This window comes from Schistocerca gregaria, chromosome 2, assembly GCF_023897955.1.
Source record: "Schistocerca gregaria isolate iqSchGreg1 chromosome 2, iqSchGreg1.2, whole genome shotgun sequence".
Taxonomy (NCBI): domain Eukaryota; kingdom Metazoa; phylum Arthropoda; class Insecta; order Orthoptera; family Acrididae; genus Schistocerca; species Schistocerca gregaria.
In genome coordinates, this window is record NC_064921.1 from 1,055,428,009 (window position 1) to 1,055,448,153 (window position 20,145).

At 40.7% G+C, this 20,145-nt stretch overlaps 1 protein-coding gene across 5 annotated transcripts in view; it reads left to right on the forward strand.

The window, feature by feature from the left end:
• Positions 1-20,145, forward strand: part of LOC126335595 (cytochrome P450 9e2-like) — a 94,539-nt gene that overhangs the window by 61,389 nt on the left and 13,005 nt on the right. For all 5 annotated transcript variants that reach the window (XR_007564896.1, XM_049999042.1, XM_049999041.1 and 2 more), the window contains 3 exons: positions 13,843-14,051; positions 14,137-14,329; positions 15,059-15,280. Coding sequence is in view for 4 of the 5 variants with exons in the window: in XM_049999042.1 (XP_049854999.1) it covers positions 13,843-14,051; positions 14,137-14,329; positions 15,059-15,280 (624 nt within the window). In the remaining variant the exon portion in view is untranslated. The remainder of the gene's footprint in view (positions 1-13,842; positions 14,052-14,136; positions 14,330-15,058; positions 15,281-20,145) is intronic.

Consider the following 20,145-nt stretch of genomic DNA (forward strand, 5'->3'; position numbering starts at 1 on the left):
GCTGTCATGGTTTATCAGAATTTCCGTCGCGCCTATTTCCAATAATGGGTCTCTAAAATATGTTGTTGTGGCCAGAATTAATGATTTATCATAAGCCATTGAATTTCCGATGGAGATGCTATGTTCAGCAACAGCAGAGTCCTCGGTTGCAAAAGGCGAGTGCAACGTTGATACAACTTTCTTTCACCGTGCATACGGTCTGACCTCTACACGCCATATGACACTCGCAACGTATTTCGTAAATTCTAACTTTCCGCAATGACAAATTACCCTCGTAGCAACAGGGAGACAAACTTAAATAGTGGACGAAAAATCGATTTACCCTGAAAATTACGGAGGATTCTTACTATTTTACCCGAAATATTGCCAACAAAGGGAAGAATATATCAGATTTTTCAGGTGCGCTCTCCTCTTTATCCACTTACTGGTTGTTGGCTTTAAATGATAGTGCCCTGTTAATCTGCCGGGTAGAATATCCAACTCCCCTGAACAGTCTTTAGGTGAGCGAGCACTTTCAACAAACTATGTGGATCTGAGACTGCTTGAGCTCTGTGTACAATGTTTTAAGAACGCTCATAGTTTGCGATGGATGATGACAACTCGATGATAAACTGAATGCCACAGAGAGCTATCATTCTTCTGTTTAACGAAAATTTCTAGGAAAGGTAAACAACCACCTTTCTCTAATTCCGTAGTAAACCAGATGTTCTTATGAAAGGAGGTGATGTTAGAACTCCACTAATACATGGTCTTCATGAGGCCACACTATGAAAGTATCTTCTACATACACTATGTGATCAAACGTATCCGGAAACCTGGCTGGAAAGAATTTCGTGGCGCTCACCATCAGTAAGGCTGGACTTCAGTATGGTGTTGGCCCACACTTAGCCTTGATGACAGCTTCCACTCTCGCAGGCATACGTTCAATCAGGTGCTGGAAGTTTTCTTAGGGAATAGCAGCTCATTCTACACGGAGTGCTGCACTGAGCAGAGTATCGCTGTCGCTCGGTAAGGCCTGGCAAGAAATGGGCGTTCCAAAACATCCCAAAGGAGGTCAGGATTCTGTGCAGGTCAGTCCATTACACGAATGTTATTGTGGTGTAACCACTACGACACAGGCCGCGCATTATGAAGAGGTGCTCGATCGTGCTGAAAGAGGCAATCGCCATCTCCGAATTGCTCTTCAATAGTGAGAAGCAAGAAGGTGCTTAAGGCATCAATGTAGGCCTGTGCTGTGATAGTGGCGGGCGTGCAAAACAACAAGAGGTAGAAAACCTAACATGAAAAACACGACCACACCACAACACCACCGTCTCCGAATTTTACTATTGGCACTACACACGCTGGAAGATGACGTTCACCACGCATTCGCCATACCCATAGCCTGCCATCTGGTCACCACATTGTGTACCGTGAATCGTTCAATCGTCCAATGTTTATGTTCCTTACACCAACCGAGGCGTCGTTTGGCATTTACCGGCGTGATATGTGGCTTACGAGCAGCCGCTCGACCATGAAATCCAAGTTATCTCACTTCCCACCTAACTGTCATAGTACTTGCAGTTGATCCTGATGCAATTATGAATTCCTGTGTGATGGTCTGGATAGATGACTGCCTATTACACATTACGACCCTCTTCAACTGTCGGTTGTGTCTGTCAGCCAAGAGACGAGATAGGCCTATACACTTTTGTGATGTACGTGTCCCTTCACGTTTCCACTTCACTATCATATCGGAAACAGTGGAGATGTTCGGGAGCGTGAAAATCTCGCATACAGACGTACGACACAAGTGACACCCAATCGCCTAACCACAATTGAAGTCCGTGAGTTTCGCGGAGCGCTCTATTCTGCTCTCTCGCGATGTCTAATGACTACTTTGGTTGCTGATATGAAGTACCTAGGAGTAAGTGGCAGTACAATGCACCTAATATGAGAAACGTTTGTTTTTATGGATATCCGGATACTTTTGATCACATAGTGTACCTACAAAATACAGTTAGTTTAAGATCTACTGATTCAAGCGCTCTCTCCTCAATGATCTCCACATAAATTTTGATCGCCAGGGAAGACACAGGGCTACCCATAGCGACGCCGTCAGTCTGATCAAAATATTCATGGTTGAACATACAGCAAAAGTTGAGGGAAACAAAACAAAAGTGAGGAAAATCATACAAGAACAAAGCCTGGACGTTCTCCTGAAACTTATTACCAATTAGTAGAAAGAATTTGCGAGAGGGACCTTTCTAAAAAGTGATATAATGTCAAAGTTAACTAAACGGTTTGAACTATTTAGACAGATGATCCCCATTGTGTTGGCAAAACAGGCAGAGTTTCGTATAAAATGTAAGCATTTAGCGACCAGTGTCCTCAGCAATGACATTTGTTATTGTGGAAGAATGGAGTTTACAAAATACGTTACCAGTGTGCTACGGTTTATAGAGGTCAGACCACACTCACTGTGGAAGAATGTTGCATTTAACATAGATTCGATGGAATATGATAAAAAAAAACAATTTTTGGCCACGGCAACGTCTGTTTGAGATCCTATTACTGAAAATACGGATACCGGAAAATCTGATGAACCGCGGCAGCGGCTACCGGTTGGATAACGCGTGGAATCCCGTCCCCTCCACAATTTGCTCAAATCGAAGACGACACAGTGGCGACGCCAGGACAGCTGACTGTGAGCTGTGCGGCTCCACGAGGGAGGGCGCTGCCGGCGGGCAGTGAGGTCCGTCTATCAACGTGAATCAGACGCATGCGCGGAATACTCACAGTCTCTCATATACTGCGGAACGAAGGAGACGTTTCTGTCAGTCTTCGATGGATCACGTGTGGATTACTGTCTGGTGCCAAGTACAAATATCGTGGAGTGTATGTGACGATGACCGCCTGTAAACCAGAAATTTCTCCGAACGCTCCCTTCGTAGGGAAAATTTTAAAATTCATGAAGCTCGTAGCCTTACGTCAAGTAAACGATGAGGTCATTACAGACGGAACACTTGTTCTGGTACGACAAGGTTGGAGGAAGAAATTGGTATCGGCTATTTAAATAAAAACTGATTTCTGTCTTCAACTATTTAGGGAAAGCACAAAAAAGCTAAATCTGAATGGCCAACACAGGTATTTGAAACCCACTCCTCCCGAATGCGAGACCAGTTTGCTAACCACATGCTACCTTGCCCGGTAGGTGGGAAGGAAGTCTGCCATAACCTCCATGAATGAAGCATCCCAGCAGTCCCCTCAAACGATCTGCGGGAACCGCCAGAAATCTTGTTCATGATTAGCACACAGCTATTTTGCTATTTGGTCTTCCCTCCTCTAAAATACGAGTACATTGTCTTAACTACCTCGTTTGGTGCACTCTTCAAAGCCTGAAGTGAAACGTTGAGGCTTTCATGTCAATACTGTCCCAGTAAACTGTGGCATTGAAGTATTGAAATTGGACATTCTGAAACTGTGCCATTTCAAACATCCCCTTAGAAAAATTAATGAATTACTGTGCTGATAAAACTCTTACATTATTTAATTTTCAAACAGCTGAGAAGAACTGAACGTACTCAGACATTTCGCTCTTTACCTATTCTGATCAACACTAAACTGACACACAATATTTTTAGCGCAACGCAATCTCACTTTCAATAATCCCTACAAAAAATGGCCCTGACTAACATTAACCTATACGTTTCACAAATCACTTACCTCACAAAAATCTTCGTTTCTCGAACTACTGCAATACAGCGAGCGCCACTTCTGCCAGCTAAATAAAAGATTCAAACTACTGAAGGCACTAACTACTGATAGGCATAGTTAGGAAATGAAAGATTTTGATAGAGAACAAACAATGTATTTACCTTAATAGTGTTCAAAAGTCATAATATATATAGCAGTTCATGACATCCAGTCTTATAAATTTACTGTCTCTGATGGACACACGTCCATATCATCCGCTCTCAAAACTCCGCCATTTCTCTCCCGACATCCACCACTGCTGGCGGCTCACCTCCAACTGTGCAACGCTACACGCTGTTAACATCCAACTGCCCAACACTACAATGGCGAACACTCCAAAAATGCCTACCAGCCACAGACTGCACACAGCACAGCCAGTGATTTTCATACAGAACGCTACATGGCGTTACCAACATAAAAATCTAAACAGCCTACTTACATACCTTCCCTTGCTCCCCACAAAAAAATTTACGAATTGTTTTGGGCTGTGGCCAACACAGATTTGAAAATTTTTTCTTAATTACAATAACAAAGAAATCAAATGCGCACACTTATTGATACAATGTAGGTCAAAAGCTAAAATTTTCTCACAGTGCATAAAGACAGTCCTGATCATTCATCACAGTAAAATTGCAGTGTTTTTCTCAAAGTCTGAGTAGTAAAAGAAAATGCACACAGAAGTACTGGATTTCCATGCAGTCCTGAAGAAGTAGTGTAGTCCTTCCAACAGAAAGACAGTGCTGACTCTTGACATGTAGACAGGTAATGGTCCACAACAGAGCAAACCCACAGCAGAGTCAGTCAGAGTTGAAGAATATTGGTAGGTAGGTCATCACAGAGCAGACTACTGTAGTCCTGTTAGAGATTACGGTATTGGTGGGCCACCAGAGGTGCAGACCCATCGCAGTCCTTGTAGAAATAACGGTATTGGTGGGCCATCAAAGATGCAGACCCACTGTAGTTCTTGTAGAGATGGCTAGCAGCCATCCGTTGCGACTGTGCAGGTGCACAATCACCATCGAAGAGTCTTGCGGAGAATATAGCAAGTCCATAAACCACCACTTCTGCACTCACTAAGTTTTTTGATGGAATTGTCCTTAGAACCAGCAATGCTGTTAATCAGTCCCTTGCTGAATTATTAACACACGTCCAAACACTAACAGTTCACTTTTTTCACATATTGTGCATATACTATGACCAACACAAACGTGTTCAGTGAAAGAAAACTTAATTTGAAGAACTGGTGTCTATACAACTATACATTTACAATCTAAGAATACAATTACAAAGGTACAACATACATCATTAAAGAACATAACAATACAGATAACATTTGTAGTAATAGGAGCTTTACAAAAGAATAGAAATAGACATATACATCACTGTTACAGGAATTATGACATAAGTAAATAAATAAAAAAATGAGAATAGTTTTTGAAACATTAATTTCTCACATGAGAATTGAAACAGAACAGAATTAATAATGTGTAAACATCTTTACAAAGAAAATGACATATTATTAGAAAAATTTTACAACATAACTCTCATCAGATAAACACATAAATACAGGAAGAACACAAATACACAAGCGTACACAAACACAGAGCGGAATAACACAAAAGGAAAGGACAGGGTTTGTTTTACTGCAGTATTTTGCAAACAAAACTTTCTTTACTTCTTGGCGATCTTCCTTCGTTCTTCATTATTTCCAAAAACTTCTATCTATACCTGCTTTCTGTAGTTTTTTCGTATAACTTCTCAATGCATTTCTTCCAATTCATCGCAACTCATTCTCTTAAATAGTCTACCCCCTCTTAAGCTAACTTATATCTACTGAGCTCAGATGCATAAACGAAGGGGCGAGGCAATGCAGCAGCACAAAACAATTAATACAAACAGCAATGAAAAAATGCAAATTGGCAAAGCTAGCAGCAGTAAATCTAAATTAGCAAAGCAAATGCAATATTACAAGTAATATAAGGCAATGTGCAGCAAACAAGAAAAATAAATTAGTAGTAAAACTGGCTTAACAGAGTAATACAAAGTGAAATTCAGTAGCACTATGCCTGGAAAAAAGTAGCAGCAAATGCAATAAGTTATATCTAATCATGACAAAGCTCAAGCAGAAAAAATATTACAGTAAACATGACCATGTCTAATACCTATGTCACATCTTAACACTAGAGTGATGCATCACTATAAGTTACTCTACAAAACAAGTTACCCAGTCATTGATAAAAATTATCTATGCAATTCCTGTTAACGGAAATGTCTTTTTGTGCTCCCTCGTTTTTTTTTTTTTTTTTTTTTTTTTTTTTTTTGAAGTCGATCATAAAATTATTATTTACTGGATCTGTAGGCATAAAATATCTATATTAGTACATCTGTTAAATTTTATTTTAACCAATGCTGCAGTGCAGCTACAAACTAGATGTTAAACGAAACGTAAAATGTTTCTCATTATTTCATTAGGCACTTTAGTAAATGTCATAAATTAAGAACTCCACAGTGTAATCATATGTTTTCAAGTTTGAGCGTGTCGTATTTGCAATGCTTTCTAGAAAGATACAAACTAGATGTTAAACGAAACGTAAAATGTTTCTCATTATTTCATTAGGCATTTTAGTAAATGTCATAAATTAAGAACTCCACAGTGTAATCATATGTTTTCAAGTTTGAGCGTGTCGTATTTGCAATGCTTTCTAGAAAGAAATGTCATGTCAATAGCGAGCATAATGGCCTCTTTTTTTCTCCACCTAATGGCTTTCTTTTTTCAGACGACTATCTCTCAGCTGGGCGCCCAAAACGCACTACGACAAGGTCACTTACCTTTCTTACCGAAATATTTACGACAACAATTTCCTCTACAGTGACAGTCTCATATAAGAAATTTCACAGGTCGAGAATTTGCGTTACCAGTATGTAGAAACAAAATCCTGTAAATTTAACAGTGTCCAAAAAATTTTCGCCGGCATTGTGATACATTCACACATATACACACATTTCATTGCTCTTAAAGTACGATTCTTGGTTTCCAACATCCTTTTCCACAAACCAGTGTCCCTAACCACTACTCATTATTTCTTACTTTATTACACATATACATATTCGTAAACACTTCAATATTTCATCATAACAAATCATATAGCATCAGCTTATTGATCATAAACATACCTCCACAGCGTAATACACATTGTCATCGTAATAATAACATCACAAAAACTCAGCCAAATCTCAAAAACGTCGTAGCTTTCTGCAATAATTCCAAAACCTAAAAAAATTCTCTGCGCATTTCAATAGTGTCATCCACCTCAAACGTACTTTAAAAATCATGATCTCATACCAGACACATCATTCAAAGCTCTCATAGTATCACAATGGTTCCGAAAAAATATGAACAGTTCACACAGTACGGACAAAATACAATTTCATGAGTGTGAAGTTATCCAACTGTGTAATTACGCAAACATCTGTCAATGATGTAGTAAAAAAATGTATAAGCAAATGCCATATTAGCTAGGGCTCCTTGTGCTTGCTGCATGGTACACAAAGTAAGCGTGTACCCCCTTATGATTAATGTAATTATACCCTCAGGTGTTACAGATTACAGCAATGGAATGAAATGTATCACGCAAAACTTTCTTTGTAATACAAAAATCTTTAAAAATAAATGTTTTAAGTACAAAATTAATCACTTAAATACGTGTACCGCCGCGCTAAATTGTGCGTCTTGTTGTAACATAATCTCTGTCATTACTTAAGGGTACAAAATGTGCCAAGTGCCGTAATTATCGTCGTCTGTAAGCAACGTTCTGTGGAAGTCAATGTACTTACCTCGTAATAAACAAAAGCGAAATACTATGCGTATAGATATCGTAGTTATAATGTACAGTACCGTCATCAAGAAAGTACTACACTATAACGTATTGTTGTGCTACAACAAAGGCTGTCTCATTGTAGCTACACCACAAAAGTTACAACTGAAACATGTTTTACTTTCCAGAATAATTCAGAAAAACTGTGCAGATATAAAGCAGATACAGCACAAAAGCAACAACGTAAATTGTGTAACACATTAGTAGCATCATGATATAATTGTGTAGCTGTCAAAGAAACCAAATACTATGTCATCTTTAATCTCACAGAAAGTACTTCAAATAAAGAATGCCTTTTCAAGTAAACCAAAATGTTGCATTAAAATCTGATTAACAGTATATATTCTAAGTATGCAAGCCTTATAGTCGTTACGTAATCGAGAAACTAAAAAGCAAGATTGTACACACACATAAACACTGTGTTCTTTGTTCACTATCACAATGCAGTGGTAATACCTGTCTAAATATGTTCCCTAGGTTCTAGACTGGACAGCTAACTTCAAAACATTGTTGCACGATAACAGTTTCTAAGTGTGACAAAGCGTACTAGTAGCGTGAAGTGAAAACTTTTACGCAAAGACTAAGTTAAAAAGCAGATTATCTTTCAGTAAACGGTTTTTCATGTGAAATGTGGTGCAATCCTTTACTTCAAATGGGTCTGAGCACTATGGGACTTAACATCTGAGATCATCAGTCCCCTAGAGCTTAGAACTACTTAAACCTAACTAACCTAAGGACATCACACACATCCATGCCCGAGGCAGGATTCGAACCTGCGACCGTAGCGGTCGCGCGGCTCCAGACTGTAGCGCCTAGAACCACTCGGCCACTTCGGGGGGCGCAATCCCTTACTCTTCCTAGTACGCAGAGTTTGAACTTCAATGCAATTATCATGTGGTATACGTCGGCTTCTGTAAGGTCCATTGTAAATCAGAAAGAATTTGTGACTCAAGTGCTTCTTCTTATGTGACAATGAATGAGCTTTAATGAGAACTTTCTGACCAATATATAATTTCTTTCCATTTGCTTTACCGTGTAGTTTTCTCCTTTTGTCTGCTGCAGATTTTATATTTTTAATAGCCAAATCAATTATGTCTTTGTGTCGAAGTTTACGTGTATTCGGGAAAGGTACAAGCTATCTGATTCTGTTCTGTGGTTCTTCATTCTTCAGTGCAAGAGTAGGTGGTAAAGCAGTGAAGTCGTGAGGCATTTCATTCAGTACTTTTTGAAATAAGTGTAAACATCTGTCCCAATGCTGTTGCTTTCTGTGAGAATAAAGTCTGCAAAGCTTATTGATTTCTTTCATAATCCGTTCAGATGGGTTACAATGTGGTGAGTACAATGAAATAAAAACAGGTTCGAATTTATGGTTCCAAAGCATGCGTGACCAAACAGCAGATCTGAATTGTGGTCCGTTATCTGAAATGACTTAAATAACGTGTCAAACATCACGTAAGAAATTTTTAACAAAGGTGTTGGATGCAGACCGCCCATTGGCTTTACGTAACGGAGTGAAAGGAACAAATTTTGAAGTAAGTTCAACAGCTACTAGAACGTACCGAAATCCATTCGATGTTCTGACAAGGGGCCCAAGAGATCAACAGCAGCAAATTCTTTTAATTTAGAAGGAATGACAGGAAACAACGGAGCACGATGTGAGATAGTAGATGGTTTAGCCTTTTGTCAAAGTTTACAGATAGACAGGACTCGAATTCTCTTTTCCATATTGTTAAAATAAGAAGTCGTCCGAAGAATATGATTACATTTTCTTGGACCAAAATGTGCGTAGCTGAAATGTGACGTTTTAAGATATCAGGTAATGTGGAATTTAGCCCGCGAATGAACGCTGCCAAAGAAATGTTCAAACCAAAAGGAAGTTACCGAAATTGATAACAAACGCCGAAACAAAGAAAAGCTGTGTATTTTCCATATTCTGGATGAAGTTCGATCTGATGAAAGCTGTATCTGAGATCAATAGAAGACAACACTTTTACACCATTAAAATTTAGAAGAAGTTCTTCCATCGTTTGTGGCCTGTTTCATGAATTATGATAGTATTGATTTGTCTCGTATCTAAGACAAGCCTGATCGATCCACTTTTCTTCTCAACAACATGTAATGGATTGTTGTATGAGCTTACTGCAGGCTCAATAATGCCCTCCTCAAGCATAGATTGTATTTCTGTTCTAACATGGTCCCTATAATGTGCTGGAATTACGTATGGTCTAACACAAAATTTAGTACGCTCACGAACACGAAATTAGTATTGAAATCCCTTGATTGTTCCTGTTTTGTGACGAATAACTGTGGAATGTGCTTGAAAAGTCTCAAAAAGGTCCTGCCTATCAGTGTCATTACAGCTCTCAATTGTTTGAATTTTATTCTGAATTAACTCATTAGTATCAAATATGCCGTCGATATCATCCCTGTCAGTAATTGCACAGTGATTGTTAGTGTCTAGTTCCGTCGAAAATTCCGAACTGTTGTCGAACAGAATGTAAAGCCGATTAATTTCCTCGTCATGGTTTGAGAGCCATTCTTCAATATGGAACAACAACAAAGTTAATAGAGAAGCTGTGGCTTTGACAAAAGAATTCAAGTTGGTTTGTTGGCGTACATCTACACTTTTTCCAACGATTGCACCTTGTAATTTAATCTTACGTAACGGAAGTGTGGGGCAACCGTTCGATTTGTTGCATTTGCTAAAAGCTGTTTCACTAATTATGGAAATGAGACTGCCAGGGTCAAGTACTGCCGTAAATTTTACGTCATTTACTGTAATGTGAATCACAGGATATGCAGTGTTGTTATGTTTACGTCGTGTTCCTGGAGTAAGATGTCCCCACTGTCTTCCATTTTTACCATTTTTACGTAATTCCTAGCCACGGCAGATACGTCATCAGCTTCATAAGCACGTTTTGTTGCTGCCAGCGGTATGAGTCATTGCCTATTGTCTCTTTGTTGGCGCGCGTCGTTATTGGGATTTGGAGATCTAAGTTCTACAAATTCACCTTGTCTAGAGGGCCCTGCCCTGTTTGAATCCCGCCAGTTCTGATGAAATTCAGGTCTGTCGCTTTGACGGTAGTTTACATAGTTTCTTTTTTGTCGGTCATGTGGTGGAGAATTTTTCCCGGAATCGTATCTGCGTGATGGGCCGTTGCGTCTGACGTTATTTTGTCTCCCTTGATAATAATTATTTTGGTTTCCATATTGTCTGTTTCTCTGATTGTCTCTGTGATAGTCATTACCGTGGAGAGGTGACCTTTCCCTGTAATTATTACTACTCTGCCAACGGTTGTCATACGGGTGGTGTCTGTTTTGGTCACTATTTACGTTGTATGAATAGACTTGTCGTGTCCAGTTATTATTTCTTCCATCGCGGAATTATGACGGATGTGACCTGTAATTGTTGTGTTCCTGTTTTCGCGTTCCGTGATTGTCAGTGTCAATTTCCAGTTCTTATCACAGTCCCTGAAAAGCTTCAATGTCGTCTTTGCAACGTCCTGCCAAAATAATACGTCGTAAATGTTCAGGCAAACTGATTAAGCAAATACGGATGAGTTCTGAGGGGCTGTATGGGTTTGACAGGTACTGATTATTGTGCAACACGTCTTCAAAATATTTCACTAGACTGGAAAATTCTGATTTTTCGAAATGTTTCATCATTATGATGCTATGTTTTACTCGGTCTTGAGTAGCTTGACACCAATATGCTGAGAGGAAGGCATGGTAAAATTCTCCTTCACTGTGGCAATCGTGAATGACCGATCGCATTCTTACAGCTGGTTCATTCTCTAAATAGCCACACATAAATTCAAATCTGTGCTCTAATGACCAGTTGGGAGGAAATCAATGAGAGAATTGATGAAGCCACGCTTGTGGATGAATGTCGTTACCGAAATTCTTAAATGTTTTGAATTTACGTGTCGTAATAAACAGCTTATAGTTAAAATCATGATGTCGGCGAGTCGCATGTCGGTCATTGTTACATTGTTTCGGCGGTTCCAACTCAAAATTCGGTGTACCTTGCCAATTTCTTTCATAATTTCCGAAGTGCCCTGTGTCATTATTTTGTAGCTGTTCCGCATTTCTATGTCCCTCTTCCCGTATTGGAGCGCGAGTGTCCTCTGAAATATGTAATTCTTATATTACCTGCGTCAACTGATCTTGTACTTCCCGGATTTCTCTTTGGTGTTGTGTATTAATTTGATTCTGATTTTGTTTGAATTTCCTAATTCGTTCGTACTCTTCTGTATCATTGAAACCTACCGGTCTTGTGTCATTCAGATTATCATCTACCTTCGTAGATAAATTATTTATCTGATCCGAAAGTTCGACTACTTTCTCTGATAATGAACTAACTTCTTCCATGTGTCTTTCTGAACCAATTTTCAGAGTGTCTATTGTGTCCTTTAAGTTTTCCTGTGTTTTTGCAAGTTGCGTAACTGAATCGGAAGATGTAACGGAGTCAATTTTAGCCCGCAAGGCCTCGTGATTTTCATTTTGCAGTTCTTTTATGGCTGCTTCGTGATTCTGTAATGCATTTTTATGCCGCGAACAAATAGGTTGAAAATGGTCACAAATTTGTGTTATCACGTCATTACAGACTTTTTGACATTTCGATTCGATGTTATGTAACTCAGTAGTTAAATCTTCATGTGTTTGTTCAAGCGTGGTGTCTAACTTTCGAAGATTTTGTTTCATTGTGTCTAACTTTTGAAGATTTTGTTCCCTTGTGTCTAACTTTTGAAGCTTTTGCTATCTTTGTCTCTGAAGTTGTTCCATCATGTCTAACTTTTGAAGCTTTTGTCCCATTTGATGTATCAATTGTAATAACAATGCACTGGTGTCTGAAACATGTTCCTCAGTGCTTTTCGGCGGTGAATTTGCACAGCTAACATTCACATTTTGACAAGCAGAAAATGTGTCTTGAATTATTTGAGAAAACGGTTAGGACTCCAAACCTGAATCTACAGTATTTGCGAGATTGTGTGCTGTCATTTCGGATTCCTGAGGCGAGCTGTTGCCGACCGATCGATCGATAATGCTTCCCTGTTCACTAATTGTTTCATTGTCTACACCATTATTTGAACCCCTCTCCATTTCCCCATGCACAATTACCAAATTACTATTTTGAACGTTAATTAATTCATTACACGGTGGCGCTAACACACTGCTTTCGTCTTCACTATCATTTCTCAGTTGACTTTGGAGCCTAGTATTACGTTTTTCACACGCCATTATTGTCGCAATGTTTCACACGATAACACAGAAAAGCACAATTTGAAGAGCAAAATAAGAAAACACATTAACATAGCATTGAAAATAATATCTCGTTAATTGCAAGCGCAGCTGCGAAATACTTGGTGCAAATCTACATGCATGCCACAACTGTTTTACTGTACAACAATGAAAAACTACATCTACAAAGTAAATTCTCTCTATAATTATGCGCTAGCAATAAACAATAGTTACACTAATTACACAAACTACAAGAAACAATCAGAAGATTCCAGTGAGGTGTCCTCGGCTAAGGGTCAACATATGAAATGTCCCCTTAGAAAAATTATACATGACTGTGCTTAAACTGACACACAATATTTTTAGCGCAACGGAATCTGACTTTCAATAATCCCTACAAGAGAATGGCCCTGACTAACATAACCTATACGTTTCACCAATCACTTACCTCACAAAAATCTTCGTTACTCCAACTACTACAATACAGCGATAGCCACTACTGCCAGCTAAATAAAAGATTCAAACTACTGAAGGCACTAACTACTGATAGGCATAGTTAGCAAAAGAAAGATTTTGATAGAAAACAAACAATGTATTTACCTTAATGATATCCAATATTATAAATTTACTGTTTCTGATAGACACACGTCCAGATTGTCCGCTCCCAAAACTCCGCCATCTCTCTCCCCACATCCACCACTACTGGCGATTCACCTCCAACTGCGCTGTTAACATCCAACTGCCCAACACTACAATGCCGAACATTCCAACAATGATTACCAGCCACAGACTGCATACAGCACAGCCTGTGATTTTCATACAGAGCGCTACATGGCGTTACCAACATAAAAACCTAAACAGCCTACTTACCCATTATTCATTCGCGATTGGACTTTTTTTATTTTTGTTTCGTTATTACTATTGACAAGAATTTTTATGATTTCAACTCGTAAGAATTATTTCTATGTAATCATTACTCTTTCTGGTGCAGTTTCTTCCCAGGAGGAGAAGATCCTAACACTAGAGCTGAGGGACTTCTTCAGACGCGTCACTAATGACGTGATTGCGACTACGGCGTTTGGTGTCAAAGTGGACTCATTGTCCGAACCTAGCAACGAGTTCTTCACCACGGGCCGAGATCTGTCCAATATCAACCCATTCGTCAGTTTCGGCTATTTTATATCGGCAAGGATGATGGAGGTTCGTAATATGCACCGTTTGTAAACTATGCAGGCATGTAGAGGCACTTTAGTTACAGTATAACAAAAGAATGATTTCATTTCAGATGCTGGGTATTCCGTTCTTCAGTCAGAAGGCGGTGAGTTTCTTCAAGTCTTTGGTGGTAGAGACGATTCAGACTCGAGAGAAGCAAGGAATCATCCGCCACGACATGATCCACCTGCTCATGCAGGCGCGCCGTGGCGAGTTGGCACCTGAGGACGGGCAGAAGAACGGCACCGCCGAGGGCAAACGCAGGCGTAAGTAGCCGGCGGCAGGAAACGTTATGTTAAGAACAGCACTGGTCAGGCAAAACTTTCTGCGAGTTTACACTGATTAGCCGTATACGACGAGACGTGCCCTCTGCCGCGCACGTCACAATGGTTTGCACAGTATAGTTCTACAGTGCAGAGACGAATTTATGCACAGCTTTCTAGGTTGCGGCCCGGGGGTCCACATCACAAAAATTTAAAACGAGACAGTCTTTTGTCGTGATGTTGGTCTTTCCGTAGAATCTTAAAAGATTTAGTGTCGGACTGACGTGGATTACAGTTGAGACTGGCTGTTGTACAGATGTGGGGCTCAGTACTTTTATGAAATTATTTACCATGCAAAGACCAGTTTAACTAAATCGAAAACGCCGTTATAAACAAAAGACTTTCTGAGGCCCGAGCAAACTTGAACAGGGCTTGAACAACGCAAAATATCTTCTCGAAATAAGAAGATGACAATAGCAAACGCGAAGACGTAACTTCTGTCTTTCTAATTTACTTTTATTCTTTTAGACTTAAATAAAGAATCATTTTTTGTCCCACAAGTCCCGAAACACGTATAGATGAAAAAAGAATGGTATTCTACGATAAGAGGGGACCTCACTTTCATTATTTCTGCAAAGTGATTACGAGAGAGAGCTATAAATAAAGAATGAAATCTTTATTAGAGCATTTTTTTTCCTTACTTGGCCCACAGTGTTCCTCTCATTGCGGCAGATCTCACGGACGAGGACATAGCGGCCCAGGCGATGATATTCTTCTTCGCCGGCTTCGACACCGTGTCGACACTGCTGACGTTCTGCAGCTACCTGCTGGCCACGCACGAGGACGTCCAGAGGCGGCTGCAGAGGGAGGTGGATCAGCTGATGGAGAAGAGTGGGGGGCAGCCCAGCTACGAGCAGGTCACGGGCTGCCAGTACCTCGACATGGTCATCTCCGGTGAGTCGGGATGACTATCAGTGCGTTTTCCGGAGAAAAAATCCACACTGGATCATTTATTCACGGGGAGCAAAAAGTTTCCAGATTTCAAAAGGCCTGTGATAGCATACACCGTCCAAGCACGATTTGTAAATTTCAAATATCCCCAAAATTAACCAGATTCGTTGAAATTGCTAGAGACAAAACTTTTTGTCACATACAGACACCGGCAGGGGAAACTGAAAATTTCAAAAAAATGTGAAGAACAACTAAGGGAATACACTCGTCAGCGACCGTTGGTCCGCGAGCTGAGTTTGACGTTACTTGAAATTACTGGCGTCAAGCACCTTCCGTTGCCTTTCCTGTCGGACTCTCTTGATCAGTTCTTATGTTCTCGACCACAATGGCATTAGGTTTTGGGGCCCGAGGGAGTCTTTCTTTTTCTCTCGTCAGCTCAGACCTTCAAAGCTGCCGCCTTGTACAATAGGCTAATGGAAGAAAAAGACTGTCCAGCGACAGTGGAAATGTCGTGAAGGAAGTTAGAGAACAAGTAACAAAAGCAAAGATAGTGTCAGAGTGCTTAAATATATAAAAATGGTTCAAATGGCTCTAAGCTCTATGGGACTTAACATCTGAGGTCATCAGTCCCCTAGATTTAGAACTACTTAAACCTGTCTAAACTAAAGACATCACACAAAACCATGCACGAGGCAGGATTCCAATCTGCGACCGTAGCAGCAGCGCGGGTCCGGACTCAAGCGCCTAGAACCGCTCGGCCGGCTCTTAAATATGTAAACTGGAAAGGTAAGCATATATGGAAAGATGTAAAGGCAGGAATAAATTAAACAATAATGAGACAGTTATGACATACACAGCTGAGACAAGACCTGAAACATCGACCAAAAGACTTTTGGAAACCACAGAAATGAACATTCTTCGAAGGATTACAGGGAAGGCTCTGAGAAACAGAGAGAGAAGACAAAGCATTAGAAAAGAACGTAGATTGGGCTCCTTTAATGAGTGGATGCATAACAGAAATCATGGCATGGATAAACGGAAGATTGTGAAAATCTTAAGAAATAAATCACCAATAGGTAAAGGAAATACTGGACGTCCAAGGAAAAGATGGATCGACAACCGGTCGGGTAGACTCTGGAGTAGTGAAGGAAATAGGCTTTAGGAGGAAGACGAGTAAGAAGCAGTATAAGATGAAGAAGATGATGATGACGACGATGACGATGATGATGATGAAAAACTGCATGATTCTTCCAGCCTGTGTTTTAAATTACTTTAACTGCTAGTTTCCGACACTGTTCCGTTTTCAGACAGGGACACATCGTTATCAGTTCGTTAAACAGAACCTCATCCCATGCATATCTGTGCACGGTCGTCATCAGTCATCTTCTTGTAAATTTTACTACAGATCACACAAGTGCATAAAGCGTGACGTGATAAGATGATCGTTGCCGACCGTGCTGAGCACAAATCTGCATGACGGGCGAGTTTTTGACGAACTGATAACGATGTGTCCATATCTGCACATGTAGATGCATTTGAAAACGAAAAGTGTCTGAAACTAGTAGTGCAAATACAGTAATTTAAATAAGGCTTGTTGGAATCATGCCCTTATTCAGATTTATTGAGGCTCTTCAAAGTCTACACTGGGCTGAGACAAGGGATCGCCATTCACTTATATTAACCTCGTCTTACAGAAGATCTATGGATAATCTACTGAAAGGGACCATAATGGATCCAATTGCGGGGTGTAAGCATTATTAGACTTGCCAATGTAGATGTTATAGCATTAATAAGTAGTTCCAAAACATAATTAATCAAAATAATAAAAAATGGCTGAAAAAACTATACTACGTTTTAATGAAGAGAAGACAGAATATCTGGATGCAAATAGAAAAATCTGAAGTAATGCATCGGGACAGCCTACACGAACAGCTACAGGGGAACTGTCAGGGCATTTACGCGCACACCATGGAAAAAACGTGCTCACCAGAAGCCAGGCACTGATTTGCAGACTGTCGCCAATCACTGAAAAGCAGACTAGCCAATCAGTAGCTTCTTTCCTACGCTCCCCCTTCCGTCATGACTAGCCTATTATACACTCGACCCATTAAAGTTTCAAATATAAGCCATACTGACACCGACCGCCTGCAATAAACAGAGCCATCTTTCCTCCACAAAAACCAGTCTTGCCCTGGGGAAGGGCGTTGTAATGCAGTCGAAACGTCGGTTTTAAGTTTGTAATGAAATTATTTTATACGACGGAGCGGTACAACACCCAGAAGTATGTTAATCATTATGACACAGGCCGCGGAAGCCTTCGTAGTTACAATCAGCAATCCTATCACCAAACATAGCTGACTAAGTCGCGAGTTTTCCATTTGATGAGAGGATAATGAGAAATTGGGTGACAATCAGCAGCAAGGTGCCTCCTTCTCCACGTGGGATCAAGATGTACGTACCGGTGGATTACAACTCACGCACCCGTTATGAAGGCCTACTTGCACAGTGAAAGATAATAAGAGAAAATTGTGACTGGCGGGCACGTCGGTTTGTAGAAGGATTTGTAGAATACGGACGATAAAATTGATTAACCGGTGGAGGGCGTATAATCTCTCTAGTAGCAGTGGCTGCTAAATAATTACAAGATTGACTACGAGAGACGATAGGGGCGTCCAAATGAGTGGGTGCAAGTCTCTACATCATATTGAGTACATGGTACCAAGTTTCACACGAGAAAGCAAATTTTACATGGCAAAACATAAATTAACAATTGTCATTCACAACCTATTGCTTAAGGCGCTGACTCAAGCGACAAAACCAGACTTAAGGTTACGTCTCCTCCCTACAACATAGTGTCTATACTCTCCAGATACTCAGAGAAGAGTGACCACCGAATCTCTTGTTCGTTTCTTCCCTGACGCAAAGTTCTGCTTGTACATGTTTTGGAGGGGGGGGGAGGGGAGGGGGGGGAGGGGAGGGGGGGGAGGCTAGAGGCCAACACACAACAGCGTCAGTTGCTAGCTCAGTCACGGTTCAGGAAGAGCACGCCAGAAACTGTACTAAAGTCCTTTCTTAACAGAAAAAACTTACAGAACTTTCTCGAAGGATTGATTTTGATTTTGATTGATTGGTTGATTTTTAAATAGGCGCAAAGTTACACCTCTGCAGTTGAAATTAGTACCCACCGGCTAGGTTTAAAATTAGCCAGCGAACAAGAAAAATTGTAAGGAACTGCTTCTGACTCACATCTAAGTCGCCATATTCCCATTTCATGCAAGATGCTACCCAGGCCACACAAGAAGTTATGAGGCTACTGATCACAACTGACGTCAGACAAAAAAATGTTTAAAAAAATAATAAATCCAAAAACCTCCTACAGGTCTCGTCTTGTAAACAAAGACAAGAAGAAAATGAAACTGAGATGAACAAAAACTATTAATATCCAAAACGAAAACATTTTTAAAAAATCGGCTAGTATTCGACGAAAATAACATGGGACGCAGAATAAGATAGAGAGAACAACTGCGGTAGTTGTACAAGCACCGTAATATCGTAGAAGTGCTAAAGAAGCGAAGGTTGACCTGGTTTGATCACACAGCAGCAATGTCAGAGAGCAGACTATCAGCAACATTCTCTAGGTAAATGCAAACGTCAAAAAAGGTTTCCCATCACCTCGGTTCCGAGAGTTCCGGAACCAGTACAGTAAATTGGAATAGACATCAACATAAACATCATTTCCGCCAGTTTTATTGCTCATGAAAACCACACATTGTACGCTGTACCACCATACAGCGAAACCTTCATAGGTGGTGGTCCAGATTGCTGTACACACCGGTACCTCTAATACCGAGTAGCACGTCCTCTTGCATTGATGCCTGCCTGTATTCGTCGTGGCATACTATCCACAAGTTCATCAAGGCACGGCTGGTCCAGATTGTCCCACTCCTCAACAGCGATTCGGCGTAAATACCTCAGAGTGGTTGATGGGTCTCTCTGTCCATAAACAGCCCTTTTCAATCTATCCCAGGCATCTTTGTGAGGGTTCATGTCTGGAGAACTTGCTGGCCCTTCTAGTCGAGCGATGCCGTTATCCTCGATTAAGTCATTCAAAAAATGCGCACGAAGGAGGTGAAAATTGTCGTCCATGAAGACGAATGCCTCGCCAATATGCTGCCGATATGGTTGCACTATCGTACAGCCGTTACGGCGCCTTCCATGACCACCAGCGGCGTACGTCGGCCCCACATTATGCCACCCCAAAACAGCAGGGAACCTGCACCTTGCTGCACTCTCTAGACAGTATGTCTACGGCGTTAAGCCTGACCAGGTTGCCTCCAAACACGTCTCCGACTATTGTCTGGTTGAAGGCATATACGATACTCATCGGCGAAGAGAGCGTGATGCCAATCCTGAGCGGTCCATTCGGCATGTTGTTGGGCCCATCTGAACCGCGCTGCCCAAGGTCGTAGTTGCAAAGACGACCTTGCTCTGCTCATGCATGGTTGTTTACACCTTTGGGCGGATTTAGTGACACCTCTGAACAGTCAACGGGACTGTGTCTGTGGTACAGTATCCACAGTCAAAAACTATCTTTAGGTGTTCTGGGAACTGGGGTGATGTAAAAAAAATTTTGTGTGTATAGATAAACGAGAGAATCTCGAAGACCCAGACTTAGACGGCGAAACAGTATTCGAGACGGCACAGCAACGATGAACGTCAGTTCAGAATGGACAACCAACGCATTCGACAGAAGGAAATTTAAATAGGTTCAGTGAGCAGGCTCATGATCGATAAGGCCAATGCTGCATTTACAGTAAACTAAGTAACTGTCTCTACTTCCCTGTGCTATTCACAGCCCTTACACATCT